At 54.7% G+C, this 20,224-nt stretch overlaps 1 protein-coding gene across 7 annotated transcripts in view; it reads right to left on the bottom strand.

Moving 5' to 3' along the window:
* Positions 1 to 19,909, bottom strand: part of SYNGR1 (synaptogyrin 1) — a 33,177-nt gene extending 13,268 nt beyond the window's left edge. For 2 of the 7 annotated variants that reach the window (XM_030914884.1, XM_030914882.1), the window contains exon 1: positions 19,687 to 19,907. In XM_030914884.1, coding sequence (XP_030770744.1) covers positions 19,687 to 19,785 — 99 coding nt within the window. In that variant the 5' untranslated portion in view covers positions 19,786 to 19,907. Of the gene's footprint in view, positions 1 to 19,686 lie in introns of all 7 variants that reach the window. The other 5 variants (XM_030914881.1, XM_030914883.1, XM_030914885.1 and 2 more) reach the window with 5 other exon arrangements.
* Positions 19,910 to 20,224: the final 315 nt, after the last annotated feature.

Here is a 20,224-nt window from a genome sequence, read left to right on the forward strand (position 1 = left end):
AGATTGAGACCATCCTGGCTAATGTGGTGAAATCCCGCCTCTACTAAAAATACAAAACATTAGCTGGGCGTGATGGCACATGCCTGTGGTCCCAGCTACTTGGGAGGCTGAGGCAGGAGAATCACTTGAACCTGGGAAGTGGAGGTTGCAGTGAGCCAAGATCATGCCACTGCACTCCAGCTTGGGCAACAGAGGGAGACTCCGTCTCAAAAAAAAAAAAAAAAAAGGATCTACCCTCAGTTGAGCCTTCAGATGAAACCACAGACCTACCTGATGCTGTGATTACAGACTGTTAGAGACCCTGAGGCAGTGGCACCAGCTAAGCAAATTCCTCACCCACAGAAACTGTCAGATAACAAATATTTCTTGTTTTAAGCCTTATGTTGTAGGGCAATTTATTATGCAACAATAGCTTGCCAATACACCCTGCACCATCAGCATTTTGCAGATAAGACAGTTAAGGCTCAGCTATTGTTAACACACCCAAAGTCACACAATTGGTCAGTGACAGAGCTTGGCTTCAAATCCAGGGTACCTGACTCTAAAGTTCATGCTTTTTGGCTGGGCGTGGTGTCTCACGTGTGTAATCTCAGCACTTTGGGAGGCTGAGAAAGGAGGATCACTTGAGTCCAGGACTTCAAGACCAGCCTCAGCCTCCCGAGTAGCTGGGACTGTAGGTGTTCACCACCATGCCTGGCTAATTTTTTGTATTTTTAGTAGAGATGGAGTTTTGCCATATTGGCCAGGCTGGTTTTGAACTCCTAACTTCAAGTGATCCACCAGCCCCACCCTCCCAAAATGCTGGAATTACAGGCGTGAGCCACCATGCCCGGCCAGAAACTATAATTGCTTTTTTTTTTTGAGATGGACTTTAGCTCTTGTTGCCCAGGCTGGAGTGCAATGGTGCAAACTCGGTTCACCACAACCTCTGCCTCCTGGATTCAAGCGATTCTCCTGCCTCAGCCTCCCAAGTAGCTGGGATTACAGGCATGCGCCACTACACCTGGCTAATTTTGTATTTTTAGTAGAGATGGAGTTTCTCCATGTTGGTCAGGCTGGTCTCAAACTCCCGACCTTAGGTGATCTGCCCACCTCAGCCTCCCAAAGTGCTGGGATTATAGGAGTCAGCCACCACGCCCGGCCTCAGAAACTACAATTTCAATGTGAGTTGAACACATTTTCTTCCATGGCTGATGCCCAGGATGGGTAATGATTCCAGGACGGGTATGGGAAAAATATGAGAAGCATTCTTAATATTATCTTATATCTTTAAGATGCCTATAGTTTACAGGGATTTTATAATGCACAGGATATATTAGTACAGTAGCAGCATATATAAAACCAATAAATCTATATTGAATGGGAGAATTGGTGCAAATATTTTTCCTGAAAGGAAGACATGATTAAAAGTTTAGAGACTGGTCAGGTGCCGTGGCTCACGTCCATAATCCCAGCACTTTGGGAGACCATGACGGGTAGATCATTTGAGGTCAGGAGTTTGAGACTAGCCTGGCCAACACAGTGAAATTCTATCTCTACTAAAAATATAAAAAATCAGCTGGGCATGGTGGCACACGCCTGTAATCCCAGCTACTTGGAAGCCTGTGACAGGAGAATGGCTTGAACCCGGGAGTTGGAGGTTGCAGTGAGCCAAGATCGTGTCATTGCACTCCAGCCTGGGTGACAGAGCGAGACACTGCCTAAAAAAAAAAAAAAAAAAAAAAAGGTTAGAGACCACTGGGTTAGGATGCTTTGTGTTAACGGGGATTCTGACCTGAACGTGCCCAGCAGATGAACGGGGGCACACAGTGTAGTACATCCATACATTGGACAATTTTCCAGCCATAAAAAGGAACAGCCAGCCTGGGCAACATTGTAAAACCACATCTCTACAAAAAATACCAAAATTAGCTGGGTATGGGCAGGGCGCAGTGGCTCACATCTGTAATCCCAGCACTTTGGGAGGCCAAGGCGGGCGGGTCATGAGGTCAGGAGATCAAGACCATCCTGGCTACCATGGTGAAACCCCATCTCCACTAAAAATACAGAAAATTAGCTGGGCATGGTGGCACGTGCCTGTGGTCCCAGTTACTCAGGAGGCTAAGGCAGAGGAATTGCTTGAACCTGTGAGGCGGAGGCTGCAGTGAGCCGAGATTGCATCACTGCACTCCAGCCCTGCGCGACAGAGCGAGACTCCGTCTCAAAAAAAAAAAAAAAAAAAAAAATTAGTTGAGTATGGTGGCATGCACCTGTGGTCCCAGCTAGTCGGGGGACTGAGGTGGGAGGATTGCTTGAGCTTGGGAGTTTGAGACCAGCCTGGGCAATATAGCAAAACCCCATCTCTACAATAAATAAATTATAAATTATAAAAAAGAAAAAAATGTACACTGAATTATACAACATTAAAATGGTATGTTATGCTAATCCGGCCACAGTAAAAAAATGAAAGGATTCTGAAGCTGTGTTCTGATTCAGCCATGGGCACAGACGTGGGCAGTGGTGGCCCGTGAGCCACCATTTGCCAGTCCTGATTTGGGAAGACCCCATGACCATGAGACTTCAGATCCATGAGGGCATCGGGGCCCACAGCTCTGCCTCTTACAGGCTCTGCAGCCATCACCCCTCGAGTGGAGAGGGCTATTTATACTGTCCCCAATTGGCAGAGTAGAAAAACTAAGGCTCAGAAAGAGAAGGTGGCACTGTTGTCAGCAGCAGAGGCTGAAGTTGAACCCAGGTTTCCTGATTCCCAGACCTGTGTTCTTTTCCACCTGGCCAAGCTGACTCTCAGCCTCAGGTGGGCCCTGAGGAAGGGGTGGAATTTACTCCCAGAGACCCAAGGGATCAGGCAGAGGGCCAGCAGGGAGAAAGGCTGGGAGGGTAGCCTCAGTGTGACTGGGGATCAGGTGGCTCGACTCAGTCTCAAGTCTGGTGCTCAGAGGCACAGTGGGGACCGCCTTTGAAGTCAGGACTTCAGAGCCATTGTCAAAGGGGCTCCTGAGCTACTGACAAACCAAGACAAGCAAGGCAGACTCTGAACACTGGGAGATGTGCAGTACATGGCCAGCTGTCTGGGCCGTGGACTGCACAACTCCATGGCCTGTTAGTCACACAACCCCTTGCACTGATGTACTGTAACAAGTCCAAGGCTCCTACCAGAAAACTGTCAGGTGGGGAATCTGAGGCCCAGTCCTGGATGTCACCAGATGCTACCAAACCAGAACAGAAAAGCCTCCCGATCAGAAAGAGACTTCAGACACTGAGGAATCATACAGACCTGCCAATTCAAATCCAAGGCCTGCTTCTTATACTGGGTAGCCTCAGGCAAGTGACTTAGCCTCTCCAAGCCTCAGATTGGTCCTCTGTAAAAATTAACATCCCCTCTGGGGCTGATGCGAGAATTAGAGCAAGTACCCAGAGCAGAGCTTTTCATAACGTTCATTTCCTCTCTAGAGGCCCCAGAAAAGAGGAATAACACCAGGAAGGCCCCTCTCGAACACTTACCAACAGACACGTGCTCCCGGGGGCTGGAGGATACCCCACTGCTGCCACCGCTGAAAATAACTGTGGATCTCCTTCCAAAACCAGAACAGTATCAGGCTCCCCAAAGACAGAGAGGAGGTGGGAGGGGAAACAGGCAGGCAGAAGCCTGGGGCCTCAGGACAGCAGAGGAGGAACCATTAAGACTGGGCTCTCCTGGGCGACAGAGGCAGGGAGTCCTCAGAGAGGCCAGGAGGAAAGTGCTGGAGAGGATGTGTCCCCAAGAGGGTGCAGAGCAAGAGCAAAACAGCGTCGGAGGGACCGGGTGGGGCCCCACGGTCCCAGCAGACACCTGCCTCCGTCAGGCATTCATCACAGGTCACAAGTTTCTCGGCTCCTGGCACTGCGCTGGGAGAGGCACCAGGCGGTAATTCAGTCCAACAGACCCTGCTGTGGGAGCCGATTGTGTGGGGAGCAGGACTCTGACTCAGATGACCTGGGCCCACTGAATCCCGGTGTGGCCACTTGACCAGTGGGGTGATCTAAGGCCACTGACTTAACCTCTTGAGCCTCAGTTTCTGCATCTGTCAAGTGGGGGCAACAATAGCACCGAAACCAACGATGCATTGTGAGGAATCAGTGAGGTCATGCATGCAAGGAAGGGCAAGGGCGCTTGAACCTGGGTTCAAGCGATTCTCCTGCCTCAGCCTCCCAAGCAGCTGGGACCACAGGCACACGCCACCACACCCGACTAATTTTCTGTATTTTTAGTGGAGATGGGGTTTCACCGTGTTAGCCAGGAGTAAGCAGCCCCAGAAGGCTAGACTGTCACTAAACTCTGGAACAGATCACAGAGGCAATGGCGGTCCCTGGCAAACGCCAGGAGGGAGCAGTGGTGGCCAGGGAAAAGGGCCCTGAAACAGGGCTTCTGGGTGGAGACAAGAATGATCCAGGCCTGCAAAGATCTGGGGGAAGCATGTTCCTGGCACAAGAACAGAAAGTGCAAAGGCCAAAGGCAGGAAAAGGTTTTGCACGGTGAGGTGAGAAGGAATGTGGCTGGAGCAGTGACCTGGGAACTAAGTACATGGGACAGGCAGCGGGACAAGGCCTGGTGGGCTGTGCTGGGGACATTTTTTTTTTTTTTTTTTGAGACAGGGTCTCACTCTGTTGTGCAGGCTGGAGTGCAGTGGTGTGACCTTGGCTCACTGCAACCTTTGCCTCCGGGGTTCGAGCCATTCTCCTGCCTCAGCCTCTCAAGTAGCTGGGATTACAGGCATGCGTCACCATACCCAGCTAATTTTTGTATTTTTAGTAGAGACAGGGTTGTGCCATGTTGGCCAGGCTGGTCTTGAACTCCTGATCTCAGGTGATTCGCCCGCCTCGGCCTCCCAAAGTGCTAGGATTACAGGCGTGAGCCACCTCACACGGCCTACAACCCAAGCTTTTAGGGATGGGGTCAAGGCCCTTCATGCACTGGCCCTGCCCACAACTCCTGGGGTCTCACCTCCTTCCACTCCCCCTACCACCTGCCTCCCCACCTTTGCATGCCCCAGGCCCCTTTCTGTTTTCCTCCCTGGAAGACTGACTGTCCCTACCACATGCTACAGGCTGAGCTACAACCTATTTTGCTGTTTGTTTGCTGGAGTGGAGTGAGTGAGCTGCCTGCCCTGCCCTGGGGCCTGGGAGGCCTCTTCTGGGGCTTGACATCAGCCGTTCGTTCACCCGACATTTCCTGAGCACCTAGTAGGTACCAGACCTGTGCAAGAGGCTGAGGACATAGTTGGGAACAAGATGTGTGAGGTCCCTGTTCTCACCGAGGGAGATAAGTGTCACGAAGAACGAAGCAGAGCAAGAGGAGGCGGACTGGTGGTCCAGGGAGGTCTCTGATGCAGCGACCTTTGAGCAGAAGCCCAACTCAGTGAGGGACCTGAGCCCAGGGAATAAGCAGTCACAGGTGCCAAAGCCCTGGGTGCGAATAAGCTGGGTGTGTTCAGGAGCGGCACAGAGGCCCTGCATGGTGGGAGCTGAGCAAGTGAGGGAGACACCAAGAGGCGAGGCTGGCGAGGAAGATGGGCTGGCCTCGACAGCCAAGGTGAGTTCAGGAGACACTGCAGGCTGAAGAGCAGCTGAGTGACTTGATGTGACTTAGGTTTGAGAAGAATCAGGCCGGCTGCTATGGAGAGAAAAGACTGTGGTGGTAAAGGTGACACCAGCAGCCCAGCCAGGAGCTACAGCAGCATCCAGGTGAGGGATGGGCCTGGGGCTGCTGCAGGCAGTGTAGCTGGGGAGAAGTGATGGGTGCTGAATATATATATATATATATATTTGAGATGGAGTCTCGCTCTGTCGCCCAGACTGGAGTGCAGGGGTGCAATCTCGGCTCACTGCAACTTCCGCCTCCTGGGTTCAAGTGATTCTCCTGCCTCAGCCTTCTGAGTAGCTGGGATGACAGGTGTGCAATACTGCGCCCAGCTAATTTTTATATTTTTAGTAAAGATGGGTTTCCACCATGTTGGCCAGGTTGGTCTCGAACTCCTGACCTCAGGAAATCCGCCCGCCTTGGCCTCCCAAAGTGCTGGGATTACAAGCATGAGCCGCCGTGCCCAGCCTGAATATATTTTGAAAGGAGAGCCACCATAATCTGCAGACATAGCTGACGTGGGGCGTGAGAGGAGGAGTGAAGAAGCTGGGGACGGTGGCGCATGCCTGTGATCCAGCACTTTGGGAAGCCGAGGTAGGTGGATCACTTGAGGGCGAGTGATCACTCCTGGGTGAGCCCAGGAGTTTGAGACCAGCCTGGGCAACATGGTGAAACCCCGTCTCTACCCAAAATACAAAAATTAGCCAGGCAGAGGCTGAGGCCAGAGGATTGCCTGAGCCCAGGAGGTGAAGATTGCAGTAAGCTCTGATCGCACCACTGTACTCCAGCCTGGGGGACAGAGGGAGACTCTGTCTCAAAAAAAAAAAAAAAAAAAAAAAGAAGAAGAAGAGGAAGAAGGGGTTGAGCACAGTGTCTCATGCCTGTAATCCCAACACTTTGGGAGGCTGAGGGTGGGCAGATCGCTTGAGGTCAGGAGTTCGAGACCAGCCTGATTAACACGGTGAAACTCCGTCTCTACTAAAAATACAAAAATTAGCCAGGTGTGGTAAAAAGAAAAAAAAGAAAAAGAAAAAGAAAAAAAGAGAAAAAGAAAAGAGCAGATGGGGGAGGAAGTCATGGAGTTTAGACTCAATAATGATAATGGGAAGCAGAGCCATCCCCTGCAAATGCCACGCCCTTACAGCCTGCTGGTCCACAAGTGGGGAAACTGAGGCTCGGGGAAGGGAAGGCACATTGCTGAGGACACAGAACCAGTCGCTTGCAGTCTCCTGAACCCCCTGCAAGACTGTCAGTCAGCTGCCCTCTATGTCAAGGGTTTAACTTCTCCATTTAGCTGCTGCCCCCTACCCCGAGTGGGAGCTCCCCCAAAGCACGACACGAGCCTCAGGTTTCTGCTCCTCAGCCACTCACAGTACATGGGAGGAGGAACAGAGACTTGCCCAGGGCCTGCTGTGTGCCCAGAAATGGATGCTTTCGACTCTACCAGCTCAATATTCTTATTCCCATTCTAGAGCTGCTTCTAGGGACCTGCCCAGTTCTCACAACTGGGCAGGAGTGGAGTTGAGGCTTGAACCTGAGTCTCTCTGGATCCAAAGCTGGTACCCTGTGCCAGGCAGCATCCCTGGGTCACTTGCTAAGGCCAGATCTGCAGGGACAGCAAGGAGCACACAGAGCAGCCGCAAGGAGCCACTGGAGAAGCGGAAATGAAACCAGAATGAAATTCTACACTGGCCACAGCAGCCGAGGCACGGGGGAAATTCATTCAACAAGTGGATCTGCTGCAGGGAAAGGAGACAGGTCTTCAGAGGCAGAGCCAGAGGCAGAGCCTCTCCCAGAAACAGGAGAGGACGGAGGGTGATGGTCAAGGGAGGACCCAGGTCACCAGCAAGCAGAGGGAAAACAAGCTTCCCTCGAGCTAAAGCAAATGCTAAAGAAAGGCACCAAGGTAAACCTGCCAAGCCTCTTTGGTTTTTTTCCGCCCTCTTTAAAATCCAATCCTGAGTCTTTTTTAAAAACGGATTCCAGATGGCGCTTGGTGGAGATCTATGTCAAACTCAGAAAAACAAATCAGAAGGAATCTCAGAATCTTGGATTTCAGGATCCTTGGCTGCTGGATTCAGAGACACACAGAAACAGAGACCCCAGAAGCACCAAGCCCTTTGTGGTCTACCCTGGTCTCATCTGTCCCCCTTCCCACCCTATGTAGCCACCCCAGAGGGCTGAGGGTGGGTGGTGTCCTCAGGCTGTCTGACAACTCTGCAGCTGCCTTCCTACCTTCCCCATCTTCAATGGGAGTGAACTCTTCTTTGCCCTCTGAACGCTGCTGGGATATAGTGACTCCCAGACACCTGCAGGAACACCCCACTTTCCAGTCACTCTTTTCCACCCTGAGCCTTGGGCGCTCCTGACCAGGACCTATTTACAAGTCTGTCTCCACCCTGTGACTCTGAATCAGCCCACAGCCTCCTCAGAGCTGACGCCAGTGGAAGACGGCACCTAAATCATCTCTTTTAATTCTCATAAAAATCTGCAAAGAAAAAACAAACCTGAAATCATCCCCACAAAGCAGTCTTCTACTTAGAGCATTTCACAGTCAGGGAGGCTAAGGCTCCGAGAGGCCCTGCCTCTGGCTGGCCCACAGCAGGTAAATGGGGAACCTGCCTCACATCCGGGCCTGCTCCTCCAGCTCACCTACGACCTCTGTGTCCAGCTGCCTACCCATGAAGGATCGAATTCCAGAATCCCAAATTCTAAGGTCAACATGAGACCAAGGAGGCACACCTGCTGGTCCTGAGCCCTGTGTCCCGCAGTGCAAAAGGACACTGGGCTCACTTTACTTGAGGGGAGATGGTATGTCCCCTCTGCAGACAGACCACCCAGGGTGTGCCTAGGACCCACTGCAGGGCGTCGGCTAATGAAGGTTCAGGGCAAGCTGTGCCCAGCCAGCATGGGGGTGGCTGAGATCACTGTTACGTTGCCAGGAACCTCCTAGAGGCCTGGTTTTAAATGTCTTTAGACAAATGCTGGCTTTCCCCAGATAAGCTGCAGAGAGATGACATCTGGAGCCCATGGCACGCTGTCCTCCCAGCTCCAAATGGAACTGTCTACTTTGCCCTGCGCAGGAACATCCCTGAGCTGGGAGGCTCGGGGGAGCCCTGGTCCCTGCCCTGCGGCACAGGCAGCCAGGCAGCTGGCCCCTGCCCATGCCCAGGTGCTGACACCACCACAGCCTCCTCTCCAGCCTCCTTCAGGCAGTCCCCAGGCAGCAGCCAGAGGGATCTCACCCATTCCAAACTTCAACAGTCCTTCTGCAGGCTGAAGATAAAGTCCATCACCCTAGAATGGCCCTGAGGTCCCCCTGCTTGGGCCACAAGTCCTTCCTCCAGTGCCCCAGGCTCTCTCAGCCTCCTCAGCACCAGCTGCTGGGCCCTAGTCCTGGGCTCATACTCGACCCTTCCAACCAGTCTGACATTCGGGCCAGCTGCTTCAGCCTCCTCCCAAAACTGTCAAGTCCCTCCACCCGGGGGCAGGCCACTGTCACCCCTCTCCAGGCAATGACAGCAGCCCATATGTCTACTTGCACTCCCACACTCTGTCCCCTCATAGCAGCCAGACAATCCCCTTAAACCCAGGTGAGGACATGTCACCCTCCAGCTCTAGACTCTTGGATCGATGCTCACCCACCACCCCCTGCCTGGGTAAAGACCTTCTCCCAGCACACCCCAGGGCTCCCGCCTGCCTCTGAAGCTTCCCAATACTTCCCTCCCAAGCCCTCCTGAGTTCATTCCTGCTTCAGGGCCTTCACACTCGGCTCTTTCCTCTGCCTGGGATGCCTGTATTTGTCCAGATCTTCCCTCAGCTGGCTCCTCAACATCCATATCTACAATGCAATGCAAAAGATACCTCCCTAGAGAAGCCTTCCAGACCAGACTCCAGATCTCAAGTATTCTCCAGTGCCTGAATGTTCTCGGTAACATCACTATGTAACTTCTCTGCTATTTGGTGGTTCAGTGGTTGGGTGTATGTCTCTCCCCCAGACCCAGGGGGAGGGTCAGGAAAGGCTTCGAGGGGAGTTCTGATTGAGAGGCCCAGGCGGCACATGGGGGGCAGGAGAATTATTCCCTCCTCAGCATCCTTGGCTGGCACCTCCGCTTGCATACCCCTGTGCACAGGGAGCTCACTCCCTGGAAAGGGGGCTGCCGAGTCTTCTCCCTACAGGCTGAACCCAGCCTTCCTGCCCTTGTCCTGGTGCAGGCATCCATCCTGCCTCCTGGGAAAGGCTGAGGGAAAAAAGGAGTGGTCACGCTTTGAGAAATGTGTCAGATTGCCAAGGGCCCCCCTTCACAGGAACGGGGCCTTGCCTCCCCGCAGGGTCATGTGAGGAAAACGGCTTCAGCCGCACGGACACATGATGGGTGTTGAGCAGCCCCTTGGCTTCCTGAAGAGCCTCGCCCGGGGGAATAGGTGGGGGTGGGGAAGGTGGGGCTCTGGGCCCCTCCTCCACCCCTGCCTCACAGCGGGTTGTGCAGCCTTGGAAGTGACCCGCTGGGGATTAGGCATAATCTCTGCAAGCTGTCCCCTCGGAGTGCTAGATGGTGGGGGTGGAGTGGGCTCCGCTAGGCAGGGCCTGAGTGAGAAGCCCCCTGACTCCCCAAGGTGCTGAGGCTGGGCCTGGGTGATCTGCCCGGCCCTCCCTCTTTCCAGAATGCCCCATGTTCCTCTCCTCTGGCTGAGTAACCTCAAGGGGGCCTTGGAGCCTCATGAAAAAGGGGGAAATTGGCTGGGCACGGTGGCTCATGACTGTAATCCCAGCTATGCAGGAGGCCGAGGCAGGAGGATCACTTGAACCCAGGAGTTTGAGACCAGCCTAGGGAACATAGTGAGACTTTGTCTCAAAAAAAAAAAAAAAAAAAAAAGAAAAAGAAAAGAAAAAGAAAAAGGGCAGGATTAACCCATCCAGTTCTGTCTGCTTTTCCTCATCCCAGTGCCTGCCTCCGCCCTGCCAGTCCCTGCATGCCTGATGTTCTTTGGTTTCTCTCCTGCTGTGCAAATTCCAGGTCATCAGGGAAATAATCTGGTCCCAGGCCCTGCCTCAGCTTCTAGTGAAGAAAAGCACAGAAGGGGAAAGCTCCCTGGTTTGAGATTTCTGTCAGTCATCCCCACAGAGCCCAAGGGAAGCAGGGAGGGGAGCGCAAGCGTGGGAGAATCCAGGAAGGCCTCACGGGGAGGCAGGGCCCTAAAGGCCAGTTGGGACACCTGAAGGAGAACAGTGGCTAGGAGGAAGACTGACCAGTGCAGTTCCCACCTCAACCATTCATAGGTGGGGCCCTTAGGAGATGCCTGGAACCAACCTAGCCCTGGGGCTATGACACATGCAGTTCTTGCCCTCCAAGCATACACCCCAGCAGGGGCGACAGCCTTGTCCCTGCTCTGCCAGGCCTTTCAGCCTTTGCCCTCACTATTCCTCCTTCCCCCTTCTCTGCCTGGCTGGCTCCTGCCCTCTCAACGCTGACTCAATGCTGGTGTCACCTGCCTGTCCCTCTCTAAGGGTCTGTGCTCATCTCCATATTTTAACAGGTTTCTGTCACATTTCCCTCCACTAGACTGTCAGCCCTCCCTGCAGACCAGGCACCTCACCCGGCCCGTGCTCAGCATGTATATTAAAGAGAGGACAAGCGGGGTGAGGGTGTCCACATTCTGCGGCTGTTTGGATTCAAGGGAGGATGCATAAACCCCTCACGGCTGCCAGATGCTGCTGAGAGATCCATCAATAACAGTCGGCCGTGAGATTGGCAATGTGAAGGTCAGGAATGAGCCTGAGAAGATGGCGAGGAGGGGAGAGAGAGCCCATGGGGAGTGCGTGTGGGAGACTGCAGAAGAAAACCTGGAGATGGTGACAACTCTTCTGAAGGACCAGAGAAATGGGTGAGGGAGTGTCTTCCTGAGATGGGGAATCACGCACATTTGCAAGCTGATGCGGAAGAGCCAAGAGTAGAGAGGGCGAAACTGAGGGTGGAGGAGAGAAAGGGAGAGAGAATTGATGGACGTGTGTCCACGGGTAGATTAGAGAAACAGGCTCACTAGGCTGCAGCCAGGCTGGCCTAGGCCATCAGAACAGGGGAGATAGTCTAGGAGGAGGTGGGCAGGTGTGAAGACGCCTAGGACTGAATTTAACCAGAGCTGTGCCAGGTGAGTGTGATGCACCGAAGGGCTGGAGCTGCAGCACGTGGCCACCGGGAGGTGGGAAGAGGGACAGCAGGGACCAAGGGGTGGTGAGGGCCAGTGCACGGGGGAAGATCAGCGGTTCAGAGGCCCCAGGCCCAAGGACCTAGGATCAGGGGAGGGAGAGGGAGGTGGAAAGGTAGGAGGGTTGGAGGAGACGCCTGGAAGAAGGATCAGGAAGTGCGAGAGGCTACTGGGAAGGCAAGGCCAGGCCTAGCTAGGGTCCAGCTTGTGACAGTGGCTGAGGCTGGTGGACAAGACCAAGCGGGGAGAGGAGGCAAGGGTGTGGGAAGGGTCACAGAAATAAACACTCCAATGACCAGGACTGGAGCAGGAGTAGTGCTGGAGAGGGCTGACACTGAGCCAGGGTGGGCATCTTTTTATTTTTATTTTATTTTATTTTTTTTGAAACAGAGTCTTGCTTTGTCGCGCAGGCTGGAGTGCAGTGGTGCGATCTTGGCTCACTGCAAGCTCTACCTCCCGGGTTCATGCCATTCTCCTGCCTCAGCTACCCGAGTAGCTGGGACTACAGGCGCCCGCCACCACGCCTGGCTAATTTTTTTGTATTTTTTTTTTTTTTTTTTTTGGTAGAGACAGGGTTTCACTGTGTTAGCCAGGATGGTCTTGATCTCCTGACCTCATGATCCGCCCGCCTCGGCCTCCCAAAGTGCTGGGATTACAGGCGTGAGCCACCGTGCCCGGCCTGGGTAGGCATCTTTGAAGAACGGGCAAAGTGGCCTGGAGCCGGCTCATCAGGAAGGGGAGTGGGCGACCCAGTGCTGGTGTGAGATTCAAAGCTGGGGGACAACGGCCTGGAAGTGGCCTCAGGAACCAGAAGGACCCTGTCGACCTCTAGGCCCAGCGAGGGAGGGTCTGAGGGATAAAGCGGCCCCCACTGAGCAGGCTGCAGGAAGCAGGGTCTGGGGGAGGCCAGGTAACAGTGCAATTTACAAAAGGTGTCAGGGACATTCTGGAAGGGGCTGAAGGCTCAGGAACTCTTGCCCCCTGGACTGTGAGGTACTGGAGGAGCCCCAGCTTGTTAAAGTTCCTGCATGATTGCAGCTTGGGTCGGACAGCTTGGGGCTGTCGCAGCTACACAGCCGCCCCTCCCTCCCAGTCCCCTTCACCTGGCCCCTGCTCCACCAGCAGTGGAGAGCTGAGCAAATCTCCATCCCTGGAAGGGAAGGTTCTCCCAAAACACAGGGCATGACTGCCCTTCCAGGCTCCAGCTGACGCCGTCTGCTCTGCTCCCATGGATAGACCTGGGGCCCAGGCTCCCCTCTGCTGCAGGCCCCCCCAAAGCATGAGGGGATGGCTCCAAACATCACTGTTTTTTTTTTTTTTTTTGAAACAGAGTCTCGCTCTGTTGCCCTGGCTGGAAAGCAGTGGCGGGATCTCAGCTCACTGCAACCTCCACCTCGCAGTTTAAGTGATTCTCGTGCCTCAGTCTCGAGAGTAGCTAGGATTACAAGCATAATCCTAGGCACCACCACACCCGGCTAATTTTTGTATTTTTAGTAAAGGCAGGGTTTCACCATGTTGGCCAGGCTGGTCTCAAACTCCTGATGTCAAGTGAGTCAACCGCCTTGGCCTCCCAAAGTGCTGGGATTACAAGCTTAAGCCACTGTGCCTGGCCCCAACATCACTTCTCTAAAGACTGACCTATCCAAAATTCCCAACCTGGAGTCCACTAGGAGCAAAAGTGAGGTTCTTCAAGGGTGGAAAGGTTGGGAACCACCAGAGCAATCCAACTATCCCTTTCCCATTTGACAGATGGGGAAACTCAGGCCAGGACAGCATCGGCCTCTTGCACCAGTCACACGGCCAATCACAGGCAGAGAGGGTGCAGAATGCAGCCTCAGGTCTCCAGGCCAAGGCACTCCCCAGCGCCTGCTCTGCCTCCCCTCCCACCTGACAGCTGGTTCTTCCGGTCTGGGTGCCAAGTGTGGCTCCCTCCAACAGCCCTGCCATCTGCCTCTCCCTTCCTCCCTCCCTCCCCCTCCTGGCTTCTCCTCCTCTCTTCCCTTCCTCTCCCAGCCTCTGTTTTTTCTCTCTGGGGCTCAGGCCCGCCCAACAGCTTTGCACGCGCTGCTCATGTGGGACTCCCCACATGGCTGGGGACTCCCTGGAGCAGGGGCTATGGGTTCCGATCCCAGCGACTCCAGTTAACCTATCTGGGCCTCAGCTTCTCATCTAAGGAGGGGATAACAAAACCCACCACAGCAGATGTACGGCAGGCCTTTTAAACTTGCGTTCAGGCCGGGTGAGGTGACTCACACCTGTAATCCCAGCACTTTGGGAGGCTGGGGCAGGCGGATCACTTGAGGTCAGGAGTTCGAGACCAGCCTGGCCAACATGATGAAACCCTATCTCAACTAAAAATACAAAAATTAGTCCAGTGCAGTGGCACATGCCTGTAATCCCATCTACCCTGGAGTCTGAGGCAGGAGAATTGCTTGAACTTGGGAGGCAGAGGCTGCAGTGAGCTAAGATCGTGCCACTGCACTCCAATCTGAAAAAAAAAAAAACACAAACCAAAAAAACTTGCATTTTCTTTTCCTTTATTTTTATTTATTTATTTATTTATTTTGAAATGGAGTTTCACTCTTTTAGCCCAGGCTGGAGTGCAATGGCATGTTCTCAACTCACTGCAACTTCTGCCTCTAGGGCTTAAGTGATTCCCATGCCTCAGCCTCCCAAGTAGCTAGGACTACAGGCGTGCGCCACCATGCCCGGCTAATTTTTTGTATTTTTAGTAGAGACAGGGTTTCACCATGTTGGCCAGGCTGGTCTTGAACTCCTGACCTCAGGTGATCCACCTGCCTCTGCCTCCCAAAGTGCTGGGATTACAGGCATGAGCCACCACACCCGGCCAAAATTAGAATTTTCATAAGCCCTCGCAGCCTCCCCAAACCCAGGCCCTTCAATCCCATGTTACAGATGAGGCAACTGAGGCTGAAAGAGGTAGGGATTTCCCAAGGTCCCACTCTGATGGCCCTGCTCCTGATGCCCCAGGCTTTCTCAGGCTCTCTAGGCTGCCCCTGGGCTGTCCCTGGACATGAGGAAGTGCCCAAGACATAGCAGAAATCTATCACCTCCTGGGGGTCTCCTTGCAGCTGACCCTGTCCTACACCTGAGGAAGAAGAAGCAGCAGAGGAGGTGAAGAGGTGAGAAACACTCCAGGGTGGTCAGCAATAAATGCCAAAGGAGGGCCACGGGTCCACCTTCCTGTCTAGGTGACGGGGCTGTGCCCGGTACTGGGAGAGGACAGGCTGGACGTGACCATACATTTCCAGCCACAGAGCCCTCTCCAAACCAAGCTTCTGCACAAGCTTCCGAAACACCCTTGATCTGCTCACAGCCCTTCTCCACCTCAAGTGGTCCGCCCGCCTTGGCCTCCCAAAGTGCTGGGATTATAAGCATAAGGCACCTCATCTGGCCAAGTTCAGCTTTTTAAATTCAGTGTTCACTTGGGATGATGGGGGGTGGGGTGGGGGGGTGGATAAAACCAGGGGTATAAAGCCGCCTCCCTCAGGCCACCCCTTGGTGTCATGGAGATCCAGGCAGAGAAGCCACAGGGAGTACTTAGAACATGGAACTCGGCAGGCCGGGTTCAAACCAAGGCTCTGACAAGCCCAGGCCTTGAGCTAGCACAAGTCACTTCTCCAGGCTGAGCCTTAATTCTGTCATCTGCAAAACGGGGGGGGGGGAAGATACCCACTCCACTGACAGAACCATGTGGTATTACAGCCAAAGCCCTTAAAAAATGAACCCTGAAAATGGCAACATTTCAAACATTTTATCATTTTCATTTTGTCAAAATGGAGAATTAAAGAAACATCGACTGGGCGCGGTGGCTCCTGCCTGGAATACCAGCACTTCGGGAGGCTGAGGCAGGTGGATCACTAGGTCAGGAGTTTGAGACCAGCCTGGCCAAGATGGCGAAACCCTGTCTCTACTAAAAATAAAAAAAGTAGCTGGGCGTGGTGGCAGGTGCCTGTAATCGCAGCTACTCAGGAGGCTGAGGCAGGAGAATCACTTGAAACCTGGGAGGCAGAGGTTGCAGTGAGCCAAAGCCTGGGCAACACAGAAAGACTCCATCTCAAAACAAAAACACAAACACAAACAAAAAACTCATCTACCAGCACTGATATTCATTCCCTATAGTCCATTTGAGCCCCCTGCAAAAAAGAATATAAACTCCAAATAAAAGGTGGTCCTTTCTATTAAATCAGTTTAGCTCCTTGCTGTAACTCCTTTTTTTCCCATCTGGCTTTAGAACAAAGAAATGAGTCACTGACAGGCTGCAGTCACAGCGCAACAGATCAGGCACTTCTGACCCAGCCCAGACCAGTTCAGGTGGGAAGATTGAGGCACAGAGGGTGGGGAGGGGACGCTTACTGAAGGTCACAGCTGTGGCCTGGGGGTGCCAGGAGTGGCAGCTGATCTGCCACCGGGGCGATGACACCAAGAGGTGAGAAAGCCTTAGTCGAAAGACGAGCCATGCCGGATGCAGTGGCCCACGCCTCGCCTCGCCTCGTCATCCCAGCTACTCAGAAGGCTGAGGTGGGAGGATCACTTGAGCCCAGGAGTCTGAGACCAGCCTGGGCAACACAGCAAGATCCTGTCTCTAAAAAAATTAAAAAGAGACAAGCCAGGCCCTGGAGGCCCTGCTTCTGCGCAGGCTGACCCAGGGACTGGGAGGGCTTGGGTTCCAGGGTAGGTCCAGGTTGGTGAGGTCCTGAAGCTTACATGATTTGGAGGCCCTCTTTCGGAAAAGCAGAAGAAAAAAAAATCTTTCTCTTACAAATTTTACAAAAATCCCAGGTCTAGGCAGGGTGTGCTGGCTCACGCCTATAATTCCAGCATGTTGGGAGGCCAAGGCGGGTGGATCACCTGAGGTCAGGAGTTCGAAACTAGCCTGGCCAACATGGTGAAACCCCATCTCTACTAAAAATACAAAAATTAGCTGGGCGTGGGGGTGTGTGCCGGTAATCCCAGCTACTTGGGAGGCCGAGGCAGGAGAGTTGCTTGAACCTGGGAGGTGGAGGTTGTAATGAGCTGAGATCAAACCATTGCACTCCAGCCTGGAGGACAGAGCAAGACTCCGTCTCAAAAGAAGAAAAAAAAAAAAAAATCACAGGTCCACATGCACATACTGGTAGGGCCCCTCCAGGGCTGTGGTAGAGGTCTGGGTTGTCCAGGAGTCCTGGACAGGGTGACTAATTGTCCCTGTTTGTCTGGATTGAGGGTCTCTCAGAATGCTAAAGCCAGGAAGTTTCAGCACGCCAGGATAAACGGGTCACCCTAGTCCTGGAGGTCAGGCTTCACTTGCTCTGCCCTGTGTTGTGAGGCCAAAGAGCAGGCACCAGCTGCATCCCCCGCAGCTCCTGATGCGTTTAAATGGCTCAGCACACCACACAGTTTTGAAAAGACCAGAAGGAAACAGCCCCATATTCACTGCAGCCCTCCCTAAGTGGTGGTATCATGTGATCACCACCCCCCACCAAACTTTTTCTGTTGTGGGAAAATACACGTAACACACAATTTGCCATCTTCACCATTTCAGTGGTGTTAAGTACATTCCTACCGTGCAACCATCACACGTGAATTTTATACTTTCCAATAATTGGCAGGTGTTACTTTGATCAGGAAAAAAAGCTACTTTTAAAGGTGTCAATCAGCCTATATCAGACACCTCTTGGTTCGACAAAAATAGTGAGTGCCTTGTATCCACGTGTGTGAGCGGGGCTGGGAGGTTGCAGCGTTGTTTGAGCGTTGGTTGGCCCAGGTGACCTTTGTGTCCTTTCCAATCCTGACACTACAGGATTCTGGACTCTTCCCTGTCCCAGGGGGAGAACTACACTTTGGAGACAGGAAGACCTAGGCTCAAATGCTCATCTGCCACTGACATGCTTAGTGACCTTGGGCCAGGCACTTGGGCTTGCTGAGCCTCAGCTTCCTCTAGTGTTGGGGAACCAGCTGGGTGGCTATGTGTGGTCTCGCACCCCACGGATGTTCAGAGGGGCTGATCCTTCCTCCTGCTTTTCACGTCCTCGCCCCTGGATGTGCACACGTGTAAACTCTCATCCCACCAGGCCCAATCTGACATCACCTTCACCATGAAATTTGATTCCACAGCAGGAAGACCTCTCTCCTGGCTCTTGTGGCCTCTGCCTAGGGGCACCTGGCTCACTCCCCAGTGTGACTGTGGCTTCCTGAGAACAAGGGCTGCTTCTGAGTCACGCTGCCTTCCCTCAGGGCCCAGCAGATTCAATACAGCTTTGCTAAATGAAGGTATCACAGGCAGAAATGACCCAAACAGACAGAATGCCCACGCCCCCTCACAAAGCCAGCGGCTTCGCCCTTCCAGGCCAGAGGCCCAGGGGCAGGCAGACTGAAGCAGTGAACACAGCCCACCCGCCTGATCCAGCAGGTGCCCCCAGGGTCTGTCGGGGCATCTGGGGAGCAGGAGACTGGCACAGATGAATGAATTCAGAGCCACAAACACTCGCAGATGTGCTGGGGTGCCGGGTTCTGTGCAGGTGCTGACATAAAGGCTAAAGGAATTAGGCTTTCCTGCCCTAAAAGAGCTCCCATCTGATGGCATTTGAGAAGAAAAGGCTTTAAATGGGGTCATCCTTGGCAGGCCAGGGATACATACCCAAGCCATGCTACCAACCAGACCCTGAAAACCAAGGAAACGAGGGAGCTTGAGCACCCTGAGGTCACAGTTGGCTTTGGGGTAGCCCCTGGGGTCCCTGACAGTGCCCCTGCCCAGCATTCCCAGTCCAAGCCCTTCTAGTCTGAGCCCATCAGGAATGGGCCCCAGGCCTGGAGAGGCCAGAACCTCGAGTGGGGGTTTCTGGGTTACAGCCAGCCAACCCCAGGCAGCCCCAGGAACCCCCTCTTCAGACCCCAGCAGGGCTTCTTTCCATGGGGTGACACTCAAGGCACCTGAACTCCTCCCTCTGTGCTCACTGTCTCTGACCCATCCTCCCCCTGACCACCCGACTGAACAAGAGTTCCACTCAGCCCTCCGCACTGAGGACCCTGCCCCTCGGCTAGGCTGGAGGCCACCCTGGCCTCTTCACTGCGGGAGCAGACATTTCTCCCAGATACCTGCCATGGGCATCCAGGTGCATGCTGAGTGGGAGGGGTGTTACCGGTTCATGAAATGTCAGAGCCCAAGGGGGCCTTAAGAAGGCTCCTCCCACCTTGTCTATAAATTGGGAAACTGAGGCATGAGAAAGGAGATGACACTCCCCACCTCGGAATTGAAGTCCTCATTTCTCGAGAACATTTCCTGGGTGGCTCCCAAGGTCACGCGAGAAGGAGAGGCAGTTCCCGGGTGGAAGAGAGGTACCCAGCTCCCGACTCATCGCTCCACACGGGCCAGGCTAGGCAATATGAACCCAGTTCCCTACCCCTCTCCTCCTCCAACGTCCATCGCAGACGCGGCGTGCACCCCAGCGAGATGGTCCACGCCCTGATCCACCCCCCAAAAAGGCCACCTTAAACCCCGGCTCCATCCCTGCGGTCCCCAGTCCGGCCTGGCGGCCGCGCACAATCCGAGCCTTTAGCTGCATAGCGGCGGCCTGGAGGTCACAGCAATCGGGGCGGGAAAGGGGGCGCACGAACCGGGGGGCCCCAGGAAACCAGGGCTCCGGGAGCGGGAGCGGCGTCTCCCGCGAGCGCCAGGGCTCCCGCCCGCCCGGGGCCCAGGAAGGAGGAGCGGCGGCAGCGGGCCCCGCAGGCAGGACAGCTCCTCGCCCGCCGCCGCGCCGCCGCTGGGGGCCCGGTGGGGTGCGGGTCTGTCCGGGCGCGCCGCCCTTGCCCACACCCCCACCCCGGCCTGGCGGAGCCGCCGGCCAGTCCGTCCTTACCCAAGACACGACGCGCAGGATGGTGTGCGGCTGCCGGACCAGGGTGTAGGGGTCGAAGGCGCCCCCGGCTTTGCCCGCTCCGTACGCACCCCCTTCCATCGTGGCTGCACCCGCGCGGTGCCCCCCGCTCGGCGAGCGCCGCCGGCCCGTGCGCGTGCGCGGCGCCCCCGCCCCCTCCCCTGAGCGCGCGGCCGGCGGCCCAGGACTCCCGCGAGGGGGCGGCGTGCGCGGCGGGCGCAGCTCACGGGGCGCGGGCGGGGGGCTGGGCGGGCGCGCGACCTCGGGCGCGGGGGCGCGCGTGCGGCCGCCCGGGGCGCAGGGCGCGCTCGCAGCCAGTGCGGTGACCTCTTTGCATGCAAAGTGTTGGGGGAGGGCGGTGCGTGTGCATCAAGTGCGGGCCGTGTCCCTGCTCCGTATCCCCGGTCCCCTGCCCCGGTCGCAGCCGCCCTCCGAGCCGTCGACTCTGCTGAAACCATCTTCATGCTTGATTTGTTTGGCTGTTTCCTGCCGGTTTGTCGGCGCCAAACATAATGAGAGG

This window comes from Rhinopithecus roxellana, chromosome 13, assembly GCF_007565055.1.
Source record: "Rhinopithecus roxellana isolate Shanxi Qingling chromosome 13, ASM756505v1, whole genome shotgun sequence".
NCBI lineage: Eukaryota > Metazoa > Chordata > Mammalia > Primates > Cercopithecidae > Rhinopithecus > Rhinopithecus roxellana.